This window comes from Leptodactylus fuscus, chromosome 2, assembly GCF_031893055.1.
Source record: "Leptodactylus fuscus isolate aLepFus1 chromosome 2, aLepFus1.hap2, whole genome shotgun sequence".
Lineage (NCBI taxonomy): Eukaryota > Metazoa > Chordata > Amphibia > Anura > Leptodactylidae > Leptodactylus > Leptodactylus fuscus.
Window position 1 is genome coordinate 262200385 of NC_134266.1, and position 23372 is coordinate 262223756.

A 23372-nucleotide genomic window follows, 5' to 3' on the forward strand; every position below is an offset into this window, starting at 1 on the left:
GACATAGAATCACACCCCTTACCTGCTCCTGCCTGACACCGCCCTCCTGACAGTACAGAGACTAAATAGTATTATCAGGCACCAAAACTAACAGCATTGATTGCTCAGGAATGGTGGGGGCTAGAGAAAAAATTCCAATTGTGCCAGAATCAGAGGAACAGCGGCTATTACATGTTTAAAGAACTGTAGGTGGAGGTTGTGAAAGGCTACTTACTCACTGCCCTTTGGAGTGGCCTTAAGACGTATTGGTTTAATGACCAGCTCAGAGAGAACTATAATCACAGACTTCTAAGTCCTCAGATGCCCCGGTCAGTAGTGATCTTGAGAGGCTGGAGGATTAGGACTACCTGAGACCCTGGGGCAATTTTCCTCCCCTGTAACAAGAGCAGTGTGCCGATTGGTTATCATAGCAGCCTGGCATCTTGTGAAGACCCCCAGACCTGCCTATGTAGTACATAGGACTTGCCTAAATAGTCATTTTTTGATCACCTCTCTCCTCCTCTGAATGAAATGAAAATGGATCAAAAAGTCATGCAGTATGTGTCCTAAAGTCGTACCCGCAAAAAGTGTAACTTGCATTATAAAAAACAAGCCCTCATACAGCTCCATAAAAGGACATATTAAAAAGTGCTATCAAAATGACAGCTCATCCTGCAAAAAACAAACTATGTGGATGGATATCACCATTTATGACTTGAACGTTCTCAATCCTCTTTATTTACATTGAGGTCACTACTTCTATGGTTCTATGGATAACATCTATGGATTTTTTTTTTTTTGCAGATTTCCCTGGGTGAATTATCAGGATGACAACCTTAACATTTCTATTCCAGTATTCAGTGTCCATGGAAATCACGACGATCCCACTGGGGTAATTATTATATATATAGGCCTTCATAAAGGGACACTTATGTCTATATGTTCACCTGTATGTTCCCCAGCGCTGGATGATGGGACTAACTATAGGTGACCGTCATCCTCTATAGCGGATTATTCCTCCATGTTCTTTCTTCACAGGCGGATGGTCTCTGTGCTCTGGATTTACTAAGTTGTGCCGGACTTGTAAATCATTTTGGACGATCCACATCTGTAGAGAAAATTGACATCAGCCCAATATTACTGCAGAAAGGCCGGACTAAGATTGCTATGTATGGACTAGGTAAGGCCTATCTATGTCTGTCCGTCTGTCTATCTATCTATCTATCTATCTATCTATCTATCTATCTATCTATCTATCTCCTATCTATCTATCTATCTATCTATCTATCTATCTCCTATCTATCTATCTATCTATCTATCTATCTATCTATCTATCTATCTATCTATCTATCTCTCTCCTATCTATCTATCTATCTATCTATCTCCTATCTATCTATCTATCTATCTATCTATCTATCTTCTATCTATCTATCTATCTATCTATCTATCTATCTATCTATCTATCTCCTATCTATCTATCTATCTATCTATCTATCTATCTATCTATCTATCTACCGTATCTAATAATGTTTCAGAGCAGCACATTATAATAACCCTCTGTGGATTTGGGTGCAGGCCTAGAGGATCAGGCTGTGTAATCTCTTGTAAATAAAGAAGAACTTGGCAGCACTCTAAAAGCTGGAACACTGTCCCATTTTCAGTGAACCGAAACTTTGCATTTGGAGTATATTCATTTGTTGTTCAACTGGCGTTCCTTTGGACATCTATCTACCGTATCTATCTATCTATCTATCTATCTATCTATCTATCTATCTATCTAGCTAGCTAGCTAGCTATCTATCTCTTTTAACCTGCCATTGAACCCATGCAGACCCCCTGCGCTCTCCCTTAATGATCAGACAGAATTATGTGGCTGCACATTTCCTCTACTCCTCTCTGCATATTAATCTTCATCTATCTCTCCCCTGCACAGTTCTCTCTATCCCTTCCCTGCACAGTTCTCTCTCTCCTCTCTGCATAGCTTTCACTACCCGCTTATGTGCAGTTTTCTCTACCCTTTCCCTGCAGAGCTCTCTATCCCCTCTCTGTACTGTTCTCTCTACGTCCTCTCTGCACATTTTCTTTATCCCTTCCATGCATTTTCTGCACAGTTCTCTCTATCCCTTCTCTGCACAGCTTTCCTTCCTCTCTGCACAGTTCTCTCTATCCCTTCTCTGTACAGTTTTCCTTCCTCTCTGCACAGCTCTCTCTATCCCTTTTCTGCACATCTCTCTGATCTCTGTACATGTCCCTTTATCCCTTCTCTGCACAGTTCTCTCTCTCCCCTCTCTGCATAGTTATTTTGCTCTTCTCTGCTCAGTTCACCCTATCTCCTCTCTGCACAGTTCTCTTTATTCCCTCTCTGTGAGGTTCTCTCTATCTCTTCCTTGAATTAGATTAGAGAATTCTATAATTTTTATCTTTGGTACACTTCAACTGTGAGAGACAGAATCTAAAAAAAAATCCAGAAACTCTCATTCTACGATTTCTAAATAATTAATGTGCATATTAGATATTGTGCTATTTCCTTCCATGGGCTTCTTTTACAGTATTGGGAGACCTGTAATCATCCTGAAGTTTGCAGCAGTTACTCCCTGCGCAGCATAGGTCAAAGATTAAGCGCCTTGCGATGTCTGATCCTTCCGTCCATCATATATAATGGGAGAAAGCTGACAATATCCGTGATACAGATGTAGCCGCCCCGTAGAAACTTCCCCCGCTCTGCCGCTATATGCTGATCCCCCCACATTAATAATACAGTTTGCATTGGCTGCACAGAATCCATCGAGTCTTACACCAATTCCTTCTGAAATGTCAAGTATTTTCCTTCCAAGATGTGGAAAGACTGAAATAGGTTTGGCGACTCCATTTCTTCATATGGATGTAAAACCTCCTGAGAATTGAAGAAATTGATAAGTAGACAGGGCGATAATAAAGCGTATACCTCCACTTATAAAACCAGTTTCCATACGTAAATAGTAGAGGCGAGGAGAGGAAACTTTGTAATATATCTAATGGAAGAAACATCTTTTCTTCTCCTCTTATTAGGCTGGTTTTCTCTCCCTCCATCCATAGACTATTACCTGTATCCATATCCATATTCACACATAGAAGTCTATGGAGAGGGGAGGGGGGAGGAGGAGGCTGCTGCTAGCTGGTAAGTGATTTATGGCCTGTACAGTGGCAGGACATTATCTTACTGTCTATAGTTATATATTCACAGTGTAGCAGGTGCTGCGCATGTGTCTTTTCCAGCATCCTCCTCCCTCTTCCCTCTCCATAGACTTCTAGGTTAGAAAACTCACCCTGATAACAGGGACAGCTGATCTGTTGCGGCCCTGCCGATCAGATATTTATGGCCTATTCTAAAGATAGGCTATAACTAAGAAAAGAATCATGGACATCGCCTTTAAATCTTTGTCTGTGCCAAGTATCCGGAGCTTTGTATGCGTTGCACACTTTGGGATGGATCCGCGCCTTGTGCTGTATGATAAATGACAGCGCATTACCATAGGCGTCCCGCCAGCCACATGTCGTTGCTTCCATATTGTCATCTTCTGCTTTCTCTTCCCTCAGGGTCTATTCCAGATGAACGACTTTACCGAATGTTTGTTAACAAGCAGGTTACCATGCTGCGCCCCCGGGAGGAGGAGTCCAGCTGGTTCAACTTATTTGTCATTCATCAGAACAGGTACGGTTCCCTCCTGGGGTGGCCGGACATCTGCTGTGTGTCAGTGAATGTCTTGTCATTTTTCATTTGTTTTTTTTGTAATGTACATGGTTCCCATATCATCGAGGAATGGGGCTGTAGTCAGATTATCATCCTGCTTTTATGTCCCTTAGCAGAATGAGAACGTGCAGTTTGCGTTCCCGCTACCAGTCCCCGAGAGTGTTACTCTTACTGAGCATGCTCAACCATGTCTGTAGACTTCTATGAGTTCCATTGACTTCTACAGAAATGCTGTTATTGATTATATCTGAGGGAGCTCTGTGAATAGTCCATAAGTAGTAGCCCGGATTTCTACAGATAGGCGCTGGGCGTGTTCTAGTGTGTGCAGTCTGACTATAGATAGATAGATATGAGATAGATAGATATGAGATAGATAGATAGATAGATAGGAGATAGATAGATAGATAGATAGATAGATAAATAGATAGATAGATAGATAGATAGGAGATAGATAGATAGATGATAGATAGATAGATAGATAGATAGATAGATAGATAGGAGATAGATAGATAGGAGGTAGATAGATAGGAGATAGATAGATAGATAGATAGATAGATAGGAGATAGATAGATAGATAGATAGATAGATAGGAAATAGATAGATAGGAGATAGATAGATAGATAGGAGATAGATAGATAGATAGGAGATAGATAGATAGATGATAGATAGATAGATAGATAGATAGATAGATAGATAGATAGATAGGAAATAGATAGATAGTAGATAGATAGATAGATAGATGATAGATAGATAGATAGATAGATAGATAGATAGATAGATAGATAGATAGGAGATAGATAGATAGATAGATAGATAGATAGATAGATTAGATAGATAGATAGGAAATAGATAGATAGATAGATAGATGATAGATAGATAGATAGATAGATAGGAGATAGATAGATAGATAGATAGATAGATAGGAGATAGATAGATAGATAGATAGATAGATAGATAGGAAATAGATAGTAGATAGATAGATAGATAGATAGATAGATAGATAGATAGATGATAGATAGATAGATAGATAGATAGATAGATAGATAGGAGATAGATAGATAGATAGATAGATAGATAGATAGGAGATAGATAGATAGATAGATAGGAAATAGATAGTAGATAGATAGATAGATAGATAGATAGATAGGAGATAGATAGATAGATAGATAGATAGATAGATAGATAGATAGATAGATAGATAGGAAATAGATAGATAGATGATAGATAGATAGATAGATAGATAGATAGATAGATAGATAGATAGATAGGAGATAGATAGATAGATAGATAGATAGATAGGAGATAGATGATAGACAGCCACTACAGCATGGAGGGCACTGTGTTCGGTAATGAATGTCACACCTAAGCACCATGGCCTCTTCAAATAGCTACAAGGAGAGTCTCTAATAGTTACGTTCTTGAAAGCAGACATGTGTGAACATACCCTTAAGGGTCAGTTCACACGTGAACTGCCCGCGCGGGTTTTGACACGGAAAGAGACGCGGTGAGCCGCGTCTCTCTCTTGTCAAAACCCGCCTGCCGCGATCATCGCGGTCGCGGCTTTCCCCTCCGCTGTCAGCTCAAATGAATGAGCTGACATAGGAGGGAGCTGTCGGGGGCGGAAGCCGCGCGGCTTCCGCCTGAAGAAAGGACATGTCCTTTCTTTTCTCCGCTAGTGGCAGCCCGCCACTAGCGGAAAAAAAAAGCCTACATAGACCACCATTGTAAAGGGGCGGATTTGGAAGCGAAATCCGCTGTCAAAATCTGCCCCTTTGTTCACGTGTGAACTAGCCCTAAAGAGGGTGACCTCATACCCTTCTTAAATTCCTGTTCATCAGTCACATGGCCTGTTCGCAGCTCAGTCCCATTCAAATGAAGGCAGTGAAACTGCAATACCAAGTCCAGCCACTATAATATTTACAGCATCGTGCTTTGTATTCAGTGATCCAGCTGATCTGTAGCGGTCCCGGGTGTCATACCCACACCAATCACATATTGGCCTATAAGAACAGGCCATCAATATGTCTACCCTGGAAAACGTGGTAACCATAATAAGTATGGCTGAGTTTCTCCAGCAGGTTCTGTGGTGGATCTATTTGACATGACTTCATACCTCCCCTTTGAAGCTGGTAGCATAGGGGATACCTTGCCGATCAGTGGAGGTCCAACCATTCAGTGTAGTGGTTGTCGGGCAGTGTGCTCACCGCTCCATTCATTTCTATGAGAGTCATCTCTTCTCCTGAGCATTGGGGGTCTGAGCTGCCGGACCCCCACTGATCTGCATGATATCCCCTTTCCTATGGATATTGATAGCTTCTTTTTTGGGAAAAACCCTGTTAACTTTCTGTTGTTTGTTTCCAGGAGTAAGCACGGAGCCACAAATTACATCCCTGAGCAGTTTCTGGATGACTTTTTGGATTTGGTGATTTGGGGCCACGAACACGAGTGTAAGATCGCGCCGGTGAGGAACGAGCAGCAGCTCTTCTATGTGTCGCAGCCTGGGAGCTCGGTGGCCACATCCCTGTCCCCTGGAGAGGCCGTAAAGAAGTAAGTCCAGTATATAGCCTATATGGAACGCTATGTACAGCCTTTGCTTCAATTTTATGTAATGATTAAAGGGATTTTCTGGGCTTATTAGTTGATGACCTATCCTTTAAGATCAATAGAAGATAAGTGTGTGTACGGCACCCAAAACCGTCACGGATCAGCTGGTTAAAATAAGAGTGTCACGTCCCCCCAGGTTGCTTCCACAGTGTCATGTCCCTCTTCAGTTTTCACCACTGTATATATCAATCTGGTCCCAGATTCTTCAAGACTCTATGTAAGTCACGCCTCCTGCTCCCAAGATGCTGGGAATGTAGACAGCAGTAGATGGTGAAGCAGGGAGTGGATTCCTTCTGCTGTCTTCCAGACGCTGATGACTTGGGACAGCCCGGACCCACCGCCCTGGACCGTGGGAAATACAGGACTCTACCACTACCGCTACTATAGGGCCCAGTACAAGTGCACCATTGGCCTTATTGTTAAAGCGGCCTTGGACCTGATCCGGTGTTTCAGCCCCCATAAGCTGTATACTAGGTATACAGCTGGAAGCAGCCCGTATGCTAGTCAAGTGAATGGGAGCGGGGCTGCAGTACACTGTTAAAATAGGAAGCTGTATACAGTATAAGGAGTCTTTACACTGTAATGGCGCCACCTGGAACTGCAACCCCGCTCCTATTCACTTGACTAAGTGCAGGGCTGCTTCAGGTGTCGGACTCCACCAAAATTATACTTATGACCTAGCAGTGGTCGGGGATACCGCACTGCTCTTATTACTTCACCGTCCACTAGCAACAACCGAAGGCTGCTTCAACATCTGATCTGTACAGGTGCAGGTGTTGGAGCGCCAAATATCACATATTGATGACCTACCCTGTTCATAAGGTATTAGTGTGAACAATCAGTTTAAGGCCAGAAAACCCCTTTAAGTGCTACGTTGAGACATATCCTTCCACTAGTACAATAACATAACGTACTGTTGTCAGAATGACGTAGTGCTCCGCTGTCAGCGCCGGCCGGGCTCCCCATGTGCTCACAGCCTGAGGGTCTACGACTGTGAAGAGCGGCTTCTTGTCAGCGTTGGATCATTAACTTATAGAATGGCTAATGCTTGTTGTATCAGAAGACGATTATATATCAGGACGTCCAATAAGTCTTAAAGGGGCTTTCCCATGTGTAAATTTGTAGACAATTAAAAGGCTAACATTTCTGCGAATATCAATAACTAATTTTGCTGAATTTTAAAGATTTTCTCTAAGTGGTGACATCTTTTGTCTCGATCCATGGCCAATGGTACAGCAATGAATGTAGGAACTTTTTATGGTCTGGGGTCTAGGACTTGTCAAAAACCCAGCCATGTTGTCCTTATTATGGACAGGTTATCAGGAGGATACTGCAAGTATGTGAAGATTACCTGACCACAATTAGGACATCATGGCTGGGCATCAGGAGGACACTACATGTATGAGAAGATAACCCGACCACAATTAGGACCTCATGGCTGGTTATCAGGAGGACACTACATGTATGAGAAGATAACCTGACCACAATAAGGACATCATGGCTGGTTATCAGGAGGACACTACATGTATGAGAAGATAACCCGGACACAATAAGGACATCATGGCTGGCTATCAGGAGAACACTACATGTATGAGAAGATAACCCGGACACAATAAGGACATCATGGCTGGCTATCAGGAGAACACTACATGTATGAGAAGATAACCTGACCACAATAAGGACATCATGGCTGGCTATCAGGAGGACACTACATGTATGAGAAGATAACCTGACCACAATAAGGAAATCATGGCTGGTTATCAGGAGGACACTGCATGTATGAGAAGATAACCCGACCACAATAAGGACATCATGGCTGGTTATCAGGAGGACACTACATGTATGAGAAGATAACCCGACCACAATAAGGACATCATGGCTGGTTATCAGGAGGGAACACTACATGTATGAGAAGATAACCTGACCACAATAAGGACATCATGGCTGGTTATCAGGAGGACACTACGTGTATGAGAAGATAACCTGACCACAATAAGGACATCATGGCTGGTTATCAGGAGGGGACACTACATGTATGAGAAGATAACCCGGACACAATAAGGACATCATGGCTGGCTATCAGGAGGACACTACAAGTATGAGAAGATAGCATGGAGACAATAAGGACATCAGCATTCATGGTTGTAGCCACTTGCAACTGATTAAGACCATAGATGTCACCACTAAGATGGTTAGAGAAAATCTTTAAAATCTGCAAAATTTAAAATTATTTATATTTGCAAAAATGTATTACTTTAAATACTTTAAATTGTCTAAAAAAATTAAATCTGGTTGTGATCATGGAAAACCCTCTTTTCAGGGATTTGTCCATTTTATAACATCATACCACATTTTTAAAATACGCCATCACTTTCTTATTTATGGAGGTCTAACTCTTGAAAATCTGCACCAATCCTGAGAATGAAGGGTGGGCAGAACTGAACCAATTCTGTGGTTCCCAGTTGACTCCATTCGAAGAATAGGGTCTGTTTTAAAGAGGATTTTTCGCCACCTCCAAGTTCAGCTCTATACATTTTTTTTTTTTTTTTTTTTAATGTTTTTTTCCATACTTCATTTTAATAGTCACTGCTCTACTGGCACAGTTGGATTTTTTTTTCTAGCCCCCACCATTCCTGAGCAATTAATGCTGTTTGTTTTGGTGCCTGATATATTATTTAGTCTCTGTACTGTCAGGAGGCGGTGTCAGGTAGGAGCTGACAAGGAATGTGACTCTGAGCTCTGACACTGATTGGAGCTTTGAATCACGCCCCCCTTCCTGACACCGCCCACCTGACAGTGCAGAGACTAAATAGCACATCAGGCACCAAATCTAACTGCGCTTGTTGCTCAGAAATGGTGAGGCCGAACGAGAAAATTTCAACTGTGCTGGAGTCAGTGGAGCGACCACTATTAATAGAGACTAAGTACTAGAATTGGTGGAGGTTGTTTAAGGTCCTCTTTAAGACGTGGGTTGCAATAACAAAGAAAACTTAGTTTTCACTTGGATGCCTTTAAGTGGTAAGGAGCAGATGCCATATACAGGTGCCGCATAAGATTTAATATGTTATGCACAGGATTTGCATAGTCGGCAAAAATAGAAACCAATTTTATGCATGGCAGCACCGAATCGATCACTTTCCATTCTGTTTCACTTGCTGTTTTTTTAGTACATATAGTGGAAGACTGATTTATAATAGGAGAAAATGAATGTTGAGCCATATAGGGCTCTCAATCTAAATCCCCTATCACTATGTTGTTGGAGTGTGGAAGGAAACTGGAGTACTTGGAAGAAACCATTCCAAACACTGGAAGAACATACAAAGTCCTTGCAGATGTCATCCCTGCCTGGATTTGCATCCAGGGCTCCAGTGCTGCAAGACAACATTGTTCGTGAGTCCTGCTCAGTCTGGGGCCCGGCGGGTGCGTTTGTACCATTTGCCCCTTTGGTTAGCACAGCCCTGGTCTTAAGTGATGGATGTACACTGTAAAGTAGTCTCTTTCATCGTCGTCCAATACATGAAAATCTATTCTCCAGGATGTAATTAGGAGAACAGTGCCTCTGTTGCTGCCCTCTAGAGGGCAGCCTCCTTAACATCATGCATGACTCCGTTAATAAGCCTACTATCATGATGCGGATTTAATTGCCGAATTAGTATTTCTATTCCAAAAGGAACAGATTCCCAGCTATGGACAGCGCTGTTTTGGTTTTTTGGACTTCCTCAGCATAGCGCAGGGATACTGATTTGGCAGAGTGAGAGACTATAGACCAGGGTCAGGGAATAATCGTACACATCAGGGAGAGTGTGTGCCTACATAGGCAGTACGGAGACTTACAAGTCATTCCTGCTCCGCTAGGGATTCTAGGTAAAAAATATGCAAATCTATTCTCCAGGATGTAATTCGGAGAACAGTGCCTATGTATGCCGCCCTCTAGAGGGCAGCCTCCTTAACATCATGCATGACTCAGTTAATAAGTCTACTATCATGATGCGGATTTAATTGCCAAATTAGTATTTCTATTCTAAAAGGAACAGATTCCCAGCTATGCTATGCTGAGGAGGCCCAAAAGACCGAAACAGTGCTGTCCATACAGTACATACAGTACACATTCATTTTTGTGGACTATGGAGTACTTTAAAGGGAGTCTGTCAGCACAAAATTGAGATATAAACTAATCCCAGTACCTTGTAGGGCTGATGTGTTACTTATTCAGGACCTCTGCTTCATTCTTGTAAAAATCGTCCTTTTATCCCTATGCAAATGAGCAGAAAAGGTCTTTAGGGGCGTGGATTTCCGTTAATTGGCTTCACTATCTGCTGCTGCTGCCTCCTAGCTCCGCCCCCACTAATTGACTGACTTCTCTCTCCTCTGTTTCTTATATTCACTTGTACAATTCTTTTCTGAAAGGTGGTTTTATAATCGCCGTTTCGCTTTAAGCGCTTCCCGCACCGTGCTGTAAATATGTGACATGGGCTCAGCGGTCGTGAGCGTCAGTAGCAGCTGTCAGCTGTGACATACATCTGACTCTTTGCTTCAATCGCTCTGTATGAAGTCAAAAGAGCAAAAAGCACAAAATAACAATATTCAGGTCAGTGCCAGAAAAGCTTTTTTATGTTCATCCTCTCTCTTAAAATCCTGAATGAATTTTAATCTGTGACTTTTATGTAATACAAACTGGAGGCAATAAAAACTGCAACTCTGCTTGCAAAAAATAAGCGCTCATGAAGCTACACCGCTGGAGAGATAATCGTGTTACGGAATGTAGCACAAGGAAACAAAGAGTTTTTATTATGTAAAAGTAATAAAATCTAAAAAACTATGGAAATTTGGTATCGCTATAAGTGAGCCATAATATACACTCACCGGCCACTTTATTAGGTACACCTGTCCAACTGCTCGTTAACACTTAATTTCTAATCAGCCAATCACATGGCGGCAACTCAGTGCATTTAGGCATGTAGACATGGTCAAGACAATCTCCTGCAGTTCAAACCGAGCATCAGTATGGGGAAGAAAGGTGATTTGAGTGCCTTTGAACGTGGCATGGTTGTTGGTGCCAGAAGGGCTGGTCTGAGTATTTCAGAAACTGCTGATCTACTGGGATTTTCACGCACAACCATCTCTAGGGTTTACAGAGAATGGTCCGAAAAAGAAAAAACATCCAGTGAGCGGCAGTTCTGTGGGCGGAAATGCGTTGTTGATGTCAGAGGTCAGAGGAGAATGGCCAGACTGGTTCGAGCTGATAGAAAGGCAACAGTGACTCAAATAGCCACCCGTTACAACCAAGGTAGCCAGAAGAGCATCTCTGAACGCCGCACAGTACGTCGAACTTTGAGGCAGATGGGCTACAGCAGCAGAAGACCACACCGGGTGCCACTCCTTTCAGCTAAGAACAGGAAACTGAGGCTACAATTTGCACAAGCTCATCGAAATTGGACAATTGAAGATTGGAAAAACGTTGCCTGGTCTGATGAGTCTCGATTTCTGCTGCGACATTCGGATGGTAGGGTCAGAATTTGGCGTCAACAACATGAAAGCATGGATCCATCCTGCCTTGTATCAACGGTTCAGGCTGGTGGTGGTGGTGTCATGATGTGGGGAATATTTTCTTGGCATTCTTTGGGCCCCTTGGTACCAATTGAGCATTGTTGCAACGCCAAAGCCTACCTGAGTATTGTTGCTGACCATGTCCATCCCTTTATGACCACAATGTACCCAACATCTGATGGCTACTTTCAGCAGGATAATGCAATGCCATGTCATAAAGCTGGAATCATCTCAGACTGGTTTCTTGAACATGACAATGAGTTCACTGTACTCCAATGGCCTCCACAGTCACCAGATCTCAATCCAATAGAGGAGCATCTTTGGGATGTGGTGGAACGGGAGATTCGCATCATGGATGTGCAGCCGACAAATCTGCGGCAACTGTGTGATGCCATCATGTCAATATGGACCAAAATCTCTGAGGAATGCTTCCGGCACCTTGTTGTATCTATGCCACGAAGAATTGAGGCAGTTCTGAAGGCAAAAGGGAGTCCAACCCGTTACTAGCATGGTGTACCTAATAAAGTGGCCGGTGAGTGTAGAGCAGACACGAGTCATTTCAGCACCATGGAGAGGGGCGAGTATCCTGCCGGTGAAGTTATGCTGGGAGTGAAATCCTATCTATATATTATACTAGCCTCTATCCGCAACTTCGTCTACGTGTTATTGGCGTTGATGATCCGCCTATATTCAGCAAATTGCTTCTGTCAATGGTTTGCCTGCTCCGGTGTTTCGGCAGTTCTCAAGCTGGCCTTCTGCTAAACGTGTTCCTCGGGCTGTGCCTGTGATTGTTCTGGCATCTCAGCAGCTCGCTGGAACGCCATGTAATGAGCGTGTTGTTGGATCGATGATCCGACTTCTCCGGCGTTTTGTCAGCTGTTAAGTTGGCTTGCCACTAAAGTCGTTCCTCGCGCTGTGCCCGTGATTGTTCCGGCATCTCAGCAGCTCGCTGGGACGCCATGGAATGAGTGGGTTGTTGGCGCCGATGATCCCCCTCATCTCTGCTTGAGGAAAACTCTGTGACTTCTGCCTTCCTTCATAGCTCTCGTTTGCAACAAATTAGATTTTCTTTTTCCCGTCATGTTTAAAAGTAGCAAACTGCCAATTTAGATTAAAGTGGTTTTCCCATCCAGTGTGTCAGCACTGCCTGGAGCAGATCAGATAATATGCAAATGCTTGTACACAATGAACTGAGGGCTAGCTGAGTGTTTACATAGAGAGATAACAGCCCTGGCGGAGATAAGGCTGCTGCCAAGAGCAGTGTAATATAGTATGTGAACATAAATACATTACAGTTGTGAAACCATGTCATTTACCGGGATAGCCTATGTGTTAATCGAGGTTACAATCTATCTATGTGCCAAATTTCATCCAAATCTGTTCAGCCGTTTTTGCGTGATTGAGGAACAAACATCCAAACACACAAACCTTCACATGTATAATATTAGTAGGATTGGTCTGGTATATATTATGTCCGTATTGGTCACTTCTTTAGATTTTATTAACCTTATGGACTACTTTTTTTTTATAGTTAATTCTTATTCTGATTTATATCATTCCCAAGAACTTTACGACTCTTTTTCTCCTATTTATTCCACCCACATGTATTAAAAGCTGAAAACCTACTCGATCGGATTATTTCACCATTTACGGCAGTAAACCTCTCGACTTCTGTGAGTCGTGGAGGAAAGTTAATAAATAAGATTCTAGGTTGAAGGTTTTCAGTTTCTGTTACATGTGATTGGAATACGTAAAATAAAGAGTCATAAAGTTGTAGGGAATGAAAGACGTGAGCTATAACACAGACTGCAGCGGTCCTTCAGGTTTATAAGATGAGCGCGGTAATAATATCGACGTGAGACATGTCCATTAACCCTTCACTTGCTCTTTCGACGAACACAAGTAAAATCCGAATCCTACACGATAAATTCATATTTTATCCACATCCTACTAATATTATTTGGATGTTTGTGGGTTTGGCTGTTTGTTCCTCAATCACGGCCACACGCCCGCACGGATTTGCCTGCAATCATTGGCAGCGGGATTGAAACATAGGCTACTTACTTCTCGCCTACACTCCCAGGCTGCCCGACCTCGACCGGTAAAGTTCAGTTCCTGCGAAATTCAAGGACCTGAAATGACGTCATTGCTACCCGATTGGCTGCTGCTGTTGTGTGGGCGGAGCCATCGGCCCGGGTGAAAAATGAACAACATGGCGATGCTTGCATGCAGCCTTACTTAGGACACCAGCGGACAAGCAGCCGCTTCAGGACACCATTGGCTGCACATGTTCGGGAAGCGCTGCTGCTCGGCTCAGTCTGGCCTGTATATGCTGCTACCTCCATAGACTGGCAGACACTTCACTGAAGCATTGCCGCGACACTATGTGGCAGGGCGCGGAAGCCTGGGGCCATGGACGTTGGTTGCAGGTTGCGCACCGAGGAACACTCAGGGGTGAAGGGGGTACGGGGTCATGTGGACGAGGGGAGACCAGAGGGCCTTCATGGCGGCAGGCCGTCTGGAGAAGGGAGAAGTCCGCAGGAGGAGGTTCCAGGGGGGTGGGGGTCAGGGGGGACACCGCGGGAGGGATGTGTGATGTGGGGCTGCGGGAGCAGGGGTCATGGGGGGGGGGGCAGTTTCCACTTGAAGAGGGGTCCTGGGGAGGGATGCGGGTGGGGTCCGAGGTAGAGGGTGCGGGGGGAGTTGCAGGAGTTGGGGATGGGGGCCGTGGTTGCGGCGGGAGAGGGTGGCGTATTAAAGAAATGCAGGGCCAGGCTGGGCCGCCACAGGAAAGGGGGGTGCCACGGGAGTGGCCACCGCAGGAGGGATGATCCCGTGCCACAGGGATTGCTAATAGTGGTGAGAAGTTCCTTTATCCATCCCATTAATGGGTGGCCATACATAGATATGTATTGGACAGACATCTCATGACAAAGTGTTGCAAAATCTTGTGTTTATTAGTAAAAGCTAGTCATAAAGCATTATTTATCTCAGGATATATTGAGGCAAAAGGAAAGTTAACATGTTCCTAACATGTAGGAATAGCCTTAAGAAAGGCTATTCTTCTCCTTCCTTTAGATGCCTTCTCCGCACCGCCGCTTGGTTGAAATCCTGGTTTTCTTTGCTATGCAAATTAGGGCTCAGACAGCACTAGGGGCGTCCCCAATGCTGCGAGAGAAACTTCTACGCATGTGCAACCGGCTCTGCCAACGGGCCTCAGGTAGAGCCGACTGTGCATGCCCGCGGCCATTTTTTTGTGTCCGCTTGCATGAGCTTAGTACACAAAAAATGGCCGTGCGCTTGTGCAGTTGGCTCAGCCCGAGGCCCGATGGCAGAGCCGACTGTGCATGCGTAGAAGTTTGACCCAGTGCTGCGAGAGAACTCATTTGCATACCAAAGAAAACCGGGATTTCTACCGAATGGCGGCATGGAGAAGACATCTAAAGGTAGAAGAAGAATAGCCTTTCTTAAGGTTATTCCTACATGTTAGTGAGCAAAAACAAACAAACATTTTAATGATTGATAGGATCCCTTTAAAGGGGTTATCCACGTTCTGCAATAGGATAGACTATCAATGGTAGTTCTCTGCAGATCGCCAGTACTGAGGCGGCTCTCGCTGTACTGCTCACTTGCCGTCCAAACCGTAGCAGCGACTTCAGTGGGGCATCGATGCAGTACTTCAATGCTGGGGTCTGCGGGGTCCTGAGTGTTGGACCCCCACAGTCTAATATTGATAGCCTATCCTAAGGTTAGGCCATTGATTGTAGAAACCCCTTTAAAGTCTGCAGAGTTAAAACGACCTTAATTTATCTGGCACTAGCTGGTACCCGCGACTTCGTCTGCGGTGATTGTAGCAGTGGGTATATACAGGCGTGGGTAAGGTTTTCGTACTGTGTATAAGGTATGGGATATGAAATGTAACTTTGTATCTTGTTTTTGCTGTAATTCTGAGAATACGTGAGACTTTTGTGTTGAATGTAATTTGTATTTGAGCTGCTATACGGTGTTGGTATAAACTGTACATAGTGACTTTGGGACAGAGGTATTTGAAGTTAAGATACCTCGATATACAACATTGTATGATTTGTTATTTTCTGCCAGTAGTGTGTTGACATTTTTTTGTTTGTAAAAGTTGCCATATTCTGACAGCAGTCACTTATTTGTCTGTGTCGGGGGATGTCTTTTTTTGCGGGGCCGGGTGTAGTTTTTAGTTGTTGCATTTTCGGGAAATGCTATTGGTTTGATCACTTTCGATTGATATTTGTATGATAATGAAAATAGTGAAAAAACGGCGTTTTTGGACTTTTCAGTATGTTTGCGGCTACAGCGTTAAGCGTCCAGGCAAAATATTTGTCTAGCTTTGTAGAGCGGGCAATTTTGGACACAGAGATACCTAACATGTATCTGTTTCACAGTATTTAACTACTTTTATATGTGTTCAAGGGAAAGGGGGGGGATTTGAATTTGTAATACCTTTTATTTTGTATTTTATTTTTTTTTCCTTTTTTTAGTTTTTGTTTTTGCATTTATTAGACCGCCTAGGGGTATTGACATGGGTGGGCGGTGTCGTGGATTGTCAGAGCGATGGGGGTCGGCAAACATGGCTGCTCCGGAGCGTTAAAGAGAACCTGCTGGAGTATCGTTATGGTGAGGGGCAAAGTGGTAAAGTATATGTATATGTGATTGTGTGGGGTTAGGGGCTAAGCTGTAGAGGGCAATATGAATTTTGGGGCTTGCTATGATCCAAAGTGTGTGAGATTGCAGAGATGGTGGTGTGAGTTTGGGTTTTGTGGGGGTCCTGGCACAAACGTATGTGCGCTATTGTGACGAAAAGTAGCCTATTGCGCAATCCAGTGTAGTAACTATGTTTGTGGAATCTTTCAGCCAAATTGGTGGAGCGGGTTTTGCGTGATTGAGGAACAAACATCCAAACACACAAACTCACATATTAATAGGATAATCTTGATAATGGACCAAAGGGGTTCCAGTCTTGTTCTGATTGCTGGGTCACGTGATGGCCCACAAACCACACATGGCTCAGCCCCGTCCCCTGATGTCACAGGTAACCAGCCCCCATAGCACAAGTAATTACTTATGAGATCAGGAAAGGAGGGAAGGGGAGTGACCCGGGAATCGGGAGCTGGTTCGGATCCCGTGAACCAGACTGGAATCTCCAGGTCCATCATCGAGAACCCACCGGATCAATTCACTCCCTTTAAGGAGGGGCAAATTGTTGCTTAAATTGATCTCATGACACCATCAATGAGGTAACAACTGATTCCGTTCAAACATTGCGCCAAATCTTTATGAGGACGTCCTTAATGCAGTGTTCAAGCGCAGTGTACGGTATAACCGGCAGTGTACTGTTTGTATAGAGCGGCCCCGCTCTCCCCGCTAACCCCCACCGCTCCGTCATGTAAATGATATTTACTCGCCTTTTCCTTTTGAATTTTCGTATAATCTGATAGATGATGAAAGTCCCATCTGGGGACGCTGTAGGGATCAGCTGTGATGTTCTCGGCACAGGCGTCACGTCCTCACTGACATTTACTTGTGTTGTTGGGGCTGGTAATGTTCTGTAATGTTATTTCATTCTCTCCGTCCATGTTCCCCGTCTATCTTTCTATTATGATATTCGCTCCGTCACAGGTGCCTTCGAGGCACAACATAAAGGGCCGTAACCACATTACAAGTTGGCAGAAATCTTACTCAGCTTATTGAAATAGGATTACATTTTTTGTAGCTGCAAATTGCCTTGGAAGCTTTATTTATCGCACTATAAAGTACCTTCTGCAGACCCCGGGGTCCATGAATGCCTTCCTAGTCACGGTAGGAGGCTCCCTTGAATAAAAATGTTACTTTTCTCTGTTTAGATTACCTGAATCATAAGAATTTTTCCATTGAAATAAAAAGGCAAAATGTCCCTGTGCGAGATTTAGCTTTTACATACTTGTTATGGCGCCCTCTCTGGCTGTTTTGATTTTTTTCCTGAATGTCCACCCAATGTGTCTAGAGTTGGTGGTCGCACATGCTCAGTAGCTCAATTGCATTGTCATGATCCTATTCCACATACTATTCCTATTCCCCTGTTTTTAGCATTTAGGATCATTTTACCTTGTCTGTATAAGAAACAGCGAGGTCACATAGGTCTCCCCCAGCCTTGTAGTCCATCACCATCTGGTGTCTCCATAGACGTCCGCATTGACGTTACGAAGCGTTCCAGAGTCCACCTTTGCATTAGAATTCATATTGTTTATAAATCTTTCTGATTTTTCCTTTAAATCTCTTAGTGATAACTCAGTGGTCGTGACTAGAGATGAGCGAACAGTGAAATATTCGAGATTCAATATTCGTTTCGAATAGCCCCTCAATATTCGACTATCGAACGAATATCGAACCCCATTATAGTCTATGGGGGGAAAATGCTTAGTGTCAGGGGAAGCCACACTTCGACTCAGGAGGGTCACCAAGTCCACTATCACACCTCAGGAAATGATGCCAACACCCTGGACTGCAACTGGGACAAGCTTGTCTGGGGGCATCTAACATGCTCAAGTACCTGTATTACGCCACTATCTTGTTGGGATCCCTGTCAGCTTCCGATATGTGGGAGCTGACTTTTTCCCATAGGAATGCATTGACCAGCATTGATTGGCCGAATGCCATACAGAGTACAGCATTCGCCCAATCAACTCTTTTTCTGTCGGAGGAGGCGGAGTCTAGGATCGGTCCACAGCAGTCTCCATTGTGTTCCGATCTCAGATGTAGCAGTGTTGAGCGCACAGCTCTGCTACACCTGAGATGTAGCATAGCTGACCATGCGCTGAGCTCTGCTACACCAGAGATGCATCTCGGGTGTAGCAGAGCTCAGCGCACGGCCATCTCGGGTGTAGCAGAGCTCAGCACACACTCAGCTCTGCTACTTCTCGGGTGTAGCAGAGTTCAGCGCACGGCCAGCTCTGCTACATCTCAGGTGTAGCAGAGCTGTGCACTCAACACTGCTACATCTGAGATTGGACTGTGGACCTCCTCCGGCACTCAGCTCTGCTACATCTCTGGTGTAGCAGAGCTCAGAGCACACTCAGCTCTGCTACATCTCTAATGTAGCACGGCCAGCTCTGCTACACCTGTGCGTTCAACACTGCTACATCTGACATCAGACCACAATGGAGACTGCTGTGGACTGATCTTAGACTCCGCCTCATCTGGCAGAACCAGCGTTGATTGGCCGAATGCTGTACTCTGTATGGCATTCGGCCAATCAACGCTGGTCAATGCATTCCTGTGGGAAAAAGTCAGCTCGCGCATATTGCAAGCTGATAGGGATCCCGACCAGATAGAGCCCCAAAGAGCTGGGTGAGTGACATTCCCTCCTAAATAAAGGTAATCCCTAGCTATCCCTGCCAGTACATCTGTCTCTGTCTCACAGTCACATAGTTCAGTCTCATATGACCCGAATCTGAAATCGACCATTCATATAAATAGGAGGTCACCTGATTTCGGCAGCCAAATACTTTTTCCGATTTTTTTTCGATTCCTCCGTTGTCGTAGTTCCTGTCCCACCTCCCCTGCGCAGTTATTGGTGCAAAAAAAGCGCTAGGGAAGGTGGGAGGGGAATCGAATTTTTAGTGAAATCGAATACCTCGAACGGCCTGATATTCGATCGAATATCAATTTGATCGAACACCGTTCGCTCATCTCTAGTCATGACTCATCCAGCCGGCCCTACAGTCGGATCCATCCTTGTTGTTTTCCCGCTCACAGAGAGGAGATGATACACATAGTCGTAGTTCACACTTCATGACCTCCCAAACGCCGTGCCGCTGGATCCTCGCTGTCTCCAATCACATCAGGACACAATAGGAGCATGAGTTGTAGTCCAGGACTAGAATTATTCATGGGGGCAAGTGAGAAAACCTTACCAATATACATAAAACTTCTGGCAACACAATAGTACAGCAAGCGTCTGACCGAGCAAAATAGTCACCCCGTGTATCGTCGCCCCCTACAGTCTAGATGGGTAGAGCGGGGCCCTATGCCCAGGACAACATCATACGAGACCTTATGCTCCTGTGTGTATGTGTCATTTATGATAGCTGAAAAAATTAGGAGTCTACTGTCAAAGATACAGAGAGGCAAATGTTATAGGCAGGTGTGAAATATTTTTTGCAACGTAAGAAATGTTTCATGGTGATAGAAGGGTTAATATTTTTTTTTTGTGAATTAACAAAATAAAGTGAATGAAGAAAAGAGAAATGTAAATTCCATCAATATCTGGTGTGACCTTTGTCCTTTGGAGGAGGAGTCTTGGAAGTGATGATCCAGCCCCCACGGAGTCCTGATTGTCTTCTGTCCTCCTTATTACAGATACTGTCAGACGTGTTCTTCTTCTGTCCTTCTATATACACACATGGTCAGATATGTCCACCTAACAGTCTTCTGTCTTCCTCCTTACAAACATTGTCAGATGTCTCCATGTAACTGTCTTCTGCCCTCTTGCTTTCAGGCATTGTCAGACATGTTCATCTAACTGTCTTCTGCCCTTCTTACAGATAGTCAGATGTCTCCATGTAACTGTCTTCTGTCCTCCTTCTCACAAACACTGTCAGATGTCTCCATCTTCTATCCTTCTTCATGCAGACTTTTCTAGATGTCTCCATCTACCTGTCTTCTGTCCTCCTTACAGATATTATCAGATGTCTCCATCTTATGTCCTTCTTACAGCCTTTGCCAGATACCTTCATCTATCTTACTTCTGTCCTCCTTTGTCCAGCCATTGCCAGATGTCTTCTTATAACTAGCCTTTGTCTTCCTTCTTACAGATAATGTCAGATGTTTTCATCTTCTGTCTTTCTATATACATACATTGCCAGATGTCTCCATCTAACTGTCTCCTGTCCTCCTCGTTTCAGACATTGTCAGATGTGTAAATCTGTCTTCGGTCCTCCTTACAAATATTGTCAGATGTCTCCATCTTATCTCCTTCTTGATACATTGTCAGATATCTCCATCGAATTGTCTTCTACCCTCCTTCTTACAGATATTGTCTGATGTCTCCATCTTCATTCATATAGACATTGTCAGATATCTCCATCTAACTGTCTTCTACCCTCCTTACAGATATTGTGTGATGCTTCTATCTTCTGTCCTTATTCATACATTAGAATCTTCTGTCCTCCTTACAGACAGACAGATGTCTCCATCTTATGTTTTTCATGTAGACATTGACAGATATCTCCATCTAACTATCTTCTGGCCTCCTTCTTACAGTTTTTTTCGGATGTCTCCATCTTCATTCATATAGACATTGTCAGATATCTCCATCTAACTGTCTTCTGTCCTCCTTACAGATATTGTCTGATGCTTCCATCTTCTGTCCTTCTTCATACATTGTCAGATATCTCCATCTAACTATCTTCTGTCCTCCTTACAGATATTGTCAGATGTCTCCATCTTCTGTCCTTCTTCATACATTGTCATATATCTCCATCTAACTATCTTCTGTCCTCCTTACAGATATTGTCAGATGTCTCCATCTTCTGTCCTTCTTCATACATTGTCATATATCTCCATCTAACTATCTTCTGTCCTCCTTACAGATATTGTCAGATGTCTCCATCTTCTGTCCTTCTTCATACATTGTCAGATATCTCCATCTAACTATCTTCTGTCCTCCTTACAGATATTTTCAGATGTCTCCATCTTCTGTCCTTCTTCATACATTGTCATATATCTCCATCTAACTATCTTCTGTCCTCCTTACGGCTATTGCCAGATGTCTCCATCTAACTCCTTGCCTTCTTCTTACAGGCACGTGGGTTTATTACGGATCAAACACAAGAAGATGAACATGCAGAAGATCCCCCTTCAGACCGTGCGGCAGTTCTTCTTTGAAGACGTCGTCTTGGCCGACCATCCCGACCTGTTCAACCCAGACAATCCCAAAGTGACTCAGGACATAGAAAGCTTCTGCATAGAGAAGGTATCTGCTTGCTCCGGCGTTGCCTGTTGCTTTCTTTGCCTGCGGCGTCCTCTCTTTCTCGTCTTTGTTGCATATATTTATTTCTGGATTTTTCTATTTGCTTAGAAGTTTTTTTTTTAAGAACCTGAAAAAAATTCAAAGTTCCGCTGAGTCTCTTTTTTGTCCAAGTTCTAAAGCCAAAAGTCACTTTATAGTAGAGACAGATACGGCGAGCTCCCCTGCCGGTGTACCCCGCAGGAATAGTAATAGACATCAAGCTGCTGCCAAAAATGTGCTGGGGAAATGTGAGTCCAGGGAAATCTGAAGCACATTCACAAGGGGTGCATAGAAATTGGTAAAAGTATCCGCTTACACCAGGAACAGCGCCACTCCTGTCTGTAGGCAGCGTGTGGAATTACAGCTGAGTTCCATTTACGTCAATGGGCATGAGCTGAAATACCAGACCATTCTATTGGCGAGAGTGGCGCTTTTTCTGGTTTTTATAATCTGAGCACCCCTTTAGTTTGGGGTACGACATTTTGGACTCAACAGACTCCCTTTTAAGAAGATATCTTAGGTGCATTGACGTGACTATTTTAACAAAGACATAAGAAATAACAATTTGAAGTGTTTTTCTTACAACTTGTGAAGTTCCTCTGTTGTTCTACCTGGAAATGTATAACACTTGGGTGTCCCTGGTTGAAGAGACGCGTCTTTACGGTCTGACAGTTTGTATAGGGACTCACTCTATCGATAAGGGAAATAGTGACACCCATTTATTTACTATTGTGTGGTATTTCCAGGAAGGGCAACTGAGGTAACGTTGTAACAAAAACGCCCCAGATAGATTTCATGTAGTTACTAAAATATAAGTGTCAGTGAATAGTTAGGCTAAGCTTACATGACGTATATGGAGTATATACCGGGAATTCTTCGTCGGATACACAAGGCTATAACTCATGGCTTATTCCAGTCTCCTCCTACAACTCTTCCTGGCACCAGGCAACAATGTTTGGAGATAAGCTTAAGGACCTGGCACAAATGGACCAGAATCGGGCTGATGGTTGTATTATTTTGTGTATTGCAGATAGAGGCCATGCTGGACTTGGCGGAAAGAGAGCGCCTGGGAAATACTCGTATGCCCGATAAACCTTTGATAAGATTGCGGGTAAGTTCATCACCATCCAAGACATTTCCACGGGTCACCGATGTCATCTCTGTCGCTCTGTTGAGGGAACGCATTTCAAGATCACATCATTGGCGATGGGTTCTGGGACAGCTCCGGACCCTTATTGTAAAGTGAGTCCTACACAGAGCATGCTCACAACACTCTGTTAAAGCTTGCTGAGTCTGTAGTCCTGCAGCATTTCCATCGCGAATGTTTTAGCTCCAATAATAACATTGGCTTTCCAGGGTTTCTCTTAAAGGGGTCATCCAGCAATATGATATTGATTGCTGCACAGCGCCGTGTATTGTATAGTGGTGGGGCTTGGTATTGCGTCTCAGTTCCATTCATGTGAATGGGACTGAGCCACAGCATGGCCTTGTGAA

At 43.8% G+C, this 23372-nt stretch overlaps 1 protein-coding gene across 1 annotated transcript in view; it reads left to right on the forward strand.

The window, feature by feature from the left end:
* Window positions 1-23372, forward strand: part of MRE11 (MRE11 double strand break repair nuclease) — a 152013-nt gene that overhangs the window by 32334 nt on the left and 96307 nt on the right. The window contains exons 5-10 of the mRNA XM_075266124.1: window positions 784-871; window positions 1018-1159; window positions 3556-3670; window positions 6071-6256; window positions 21671-21842; window positions 22909-22989. Of these exons, the coding sequence (XP_075122225.1) occupies window positions 784-871; window positions 1018-1159; window positions 3556-3670; window positions 6071-6256; window positions 21671-21842; window positions 22909-22989 (784 nt within the window). The remainder of the gene's footprint in view (window positions 1-783; window positions 872-1017; window positions 1160-3555; window positions 3671-6070; window positions 6257-21670; window positions 21843-22908; window positions 22990-23372) is intronic.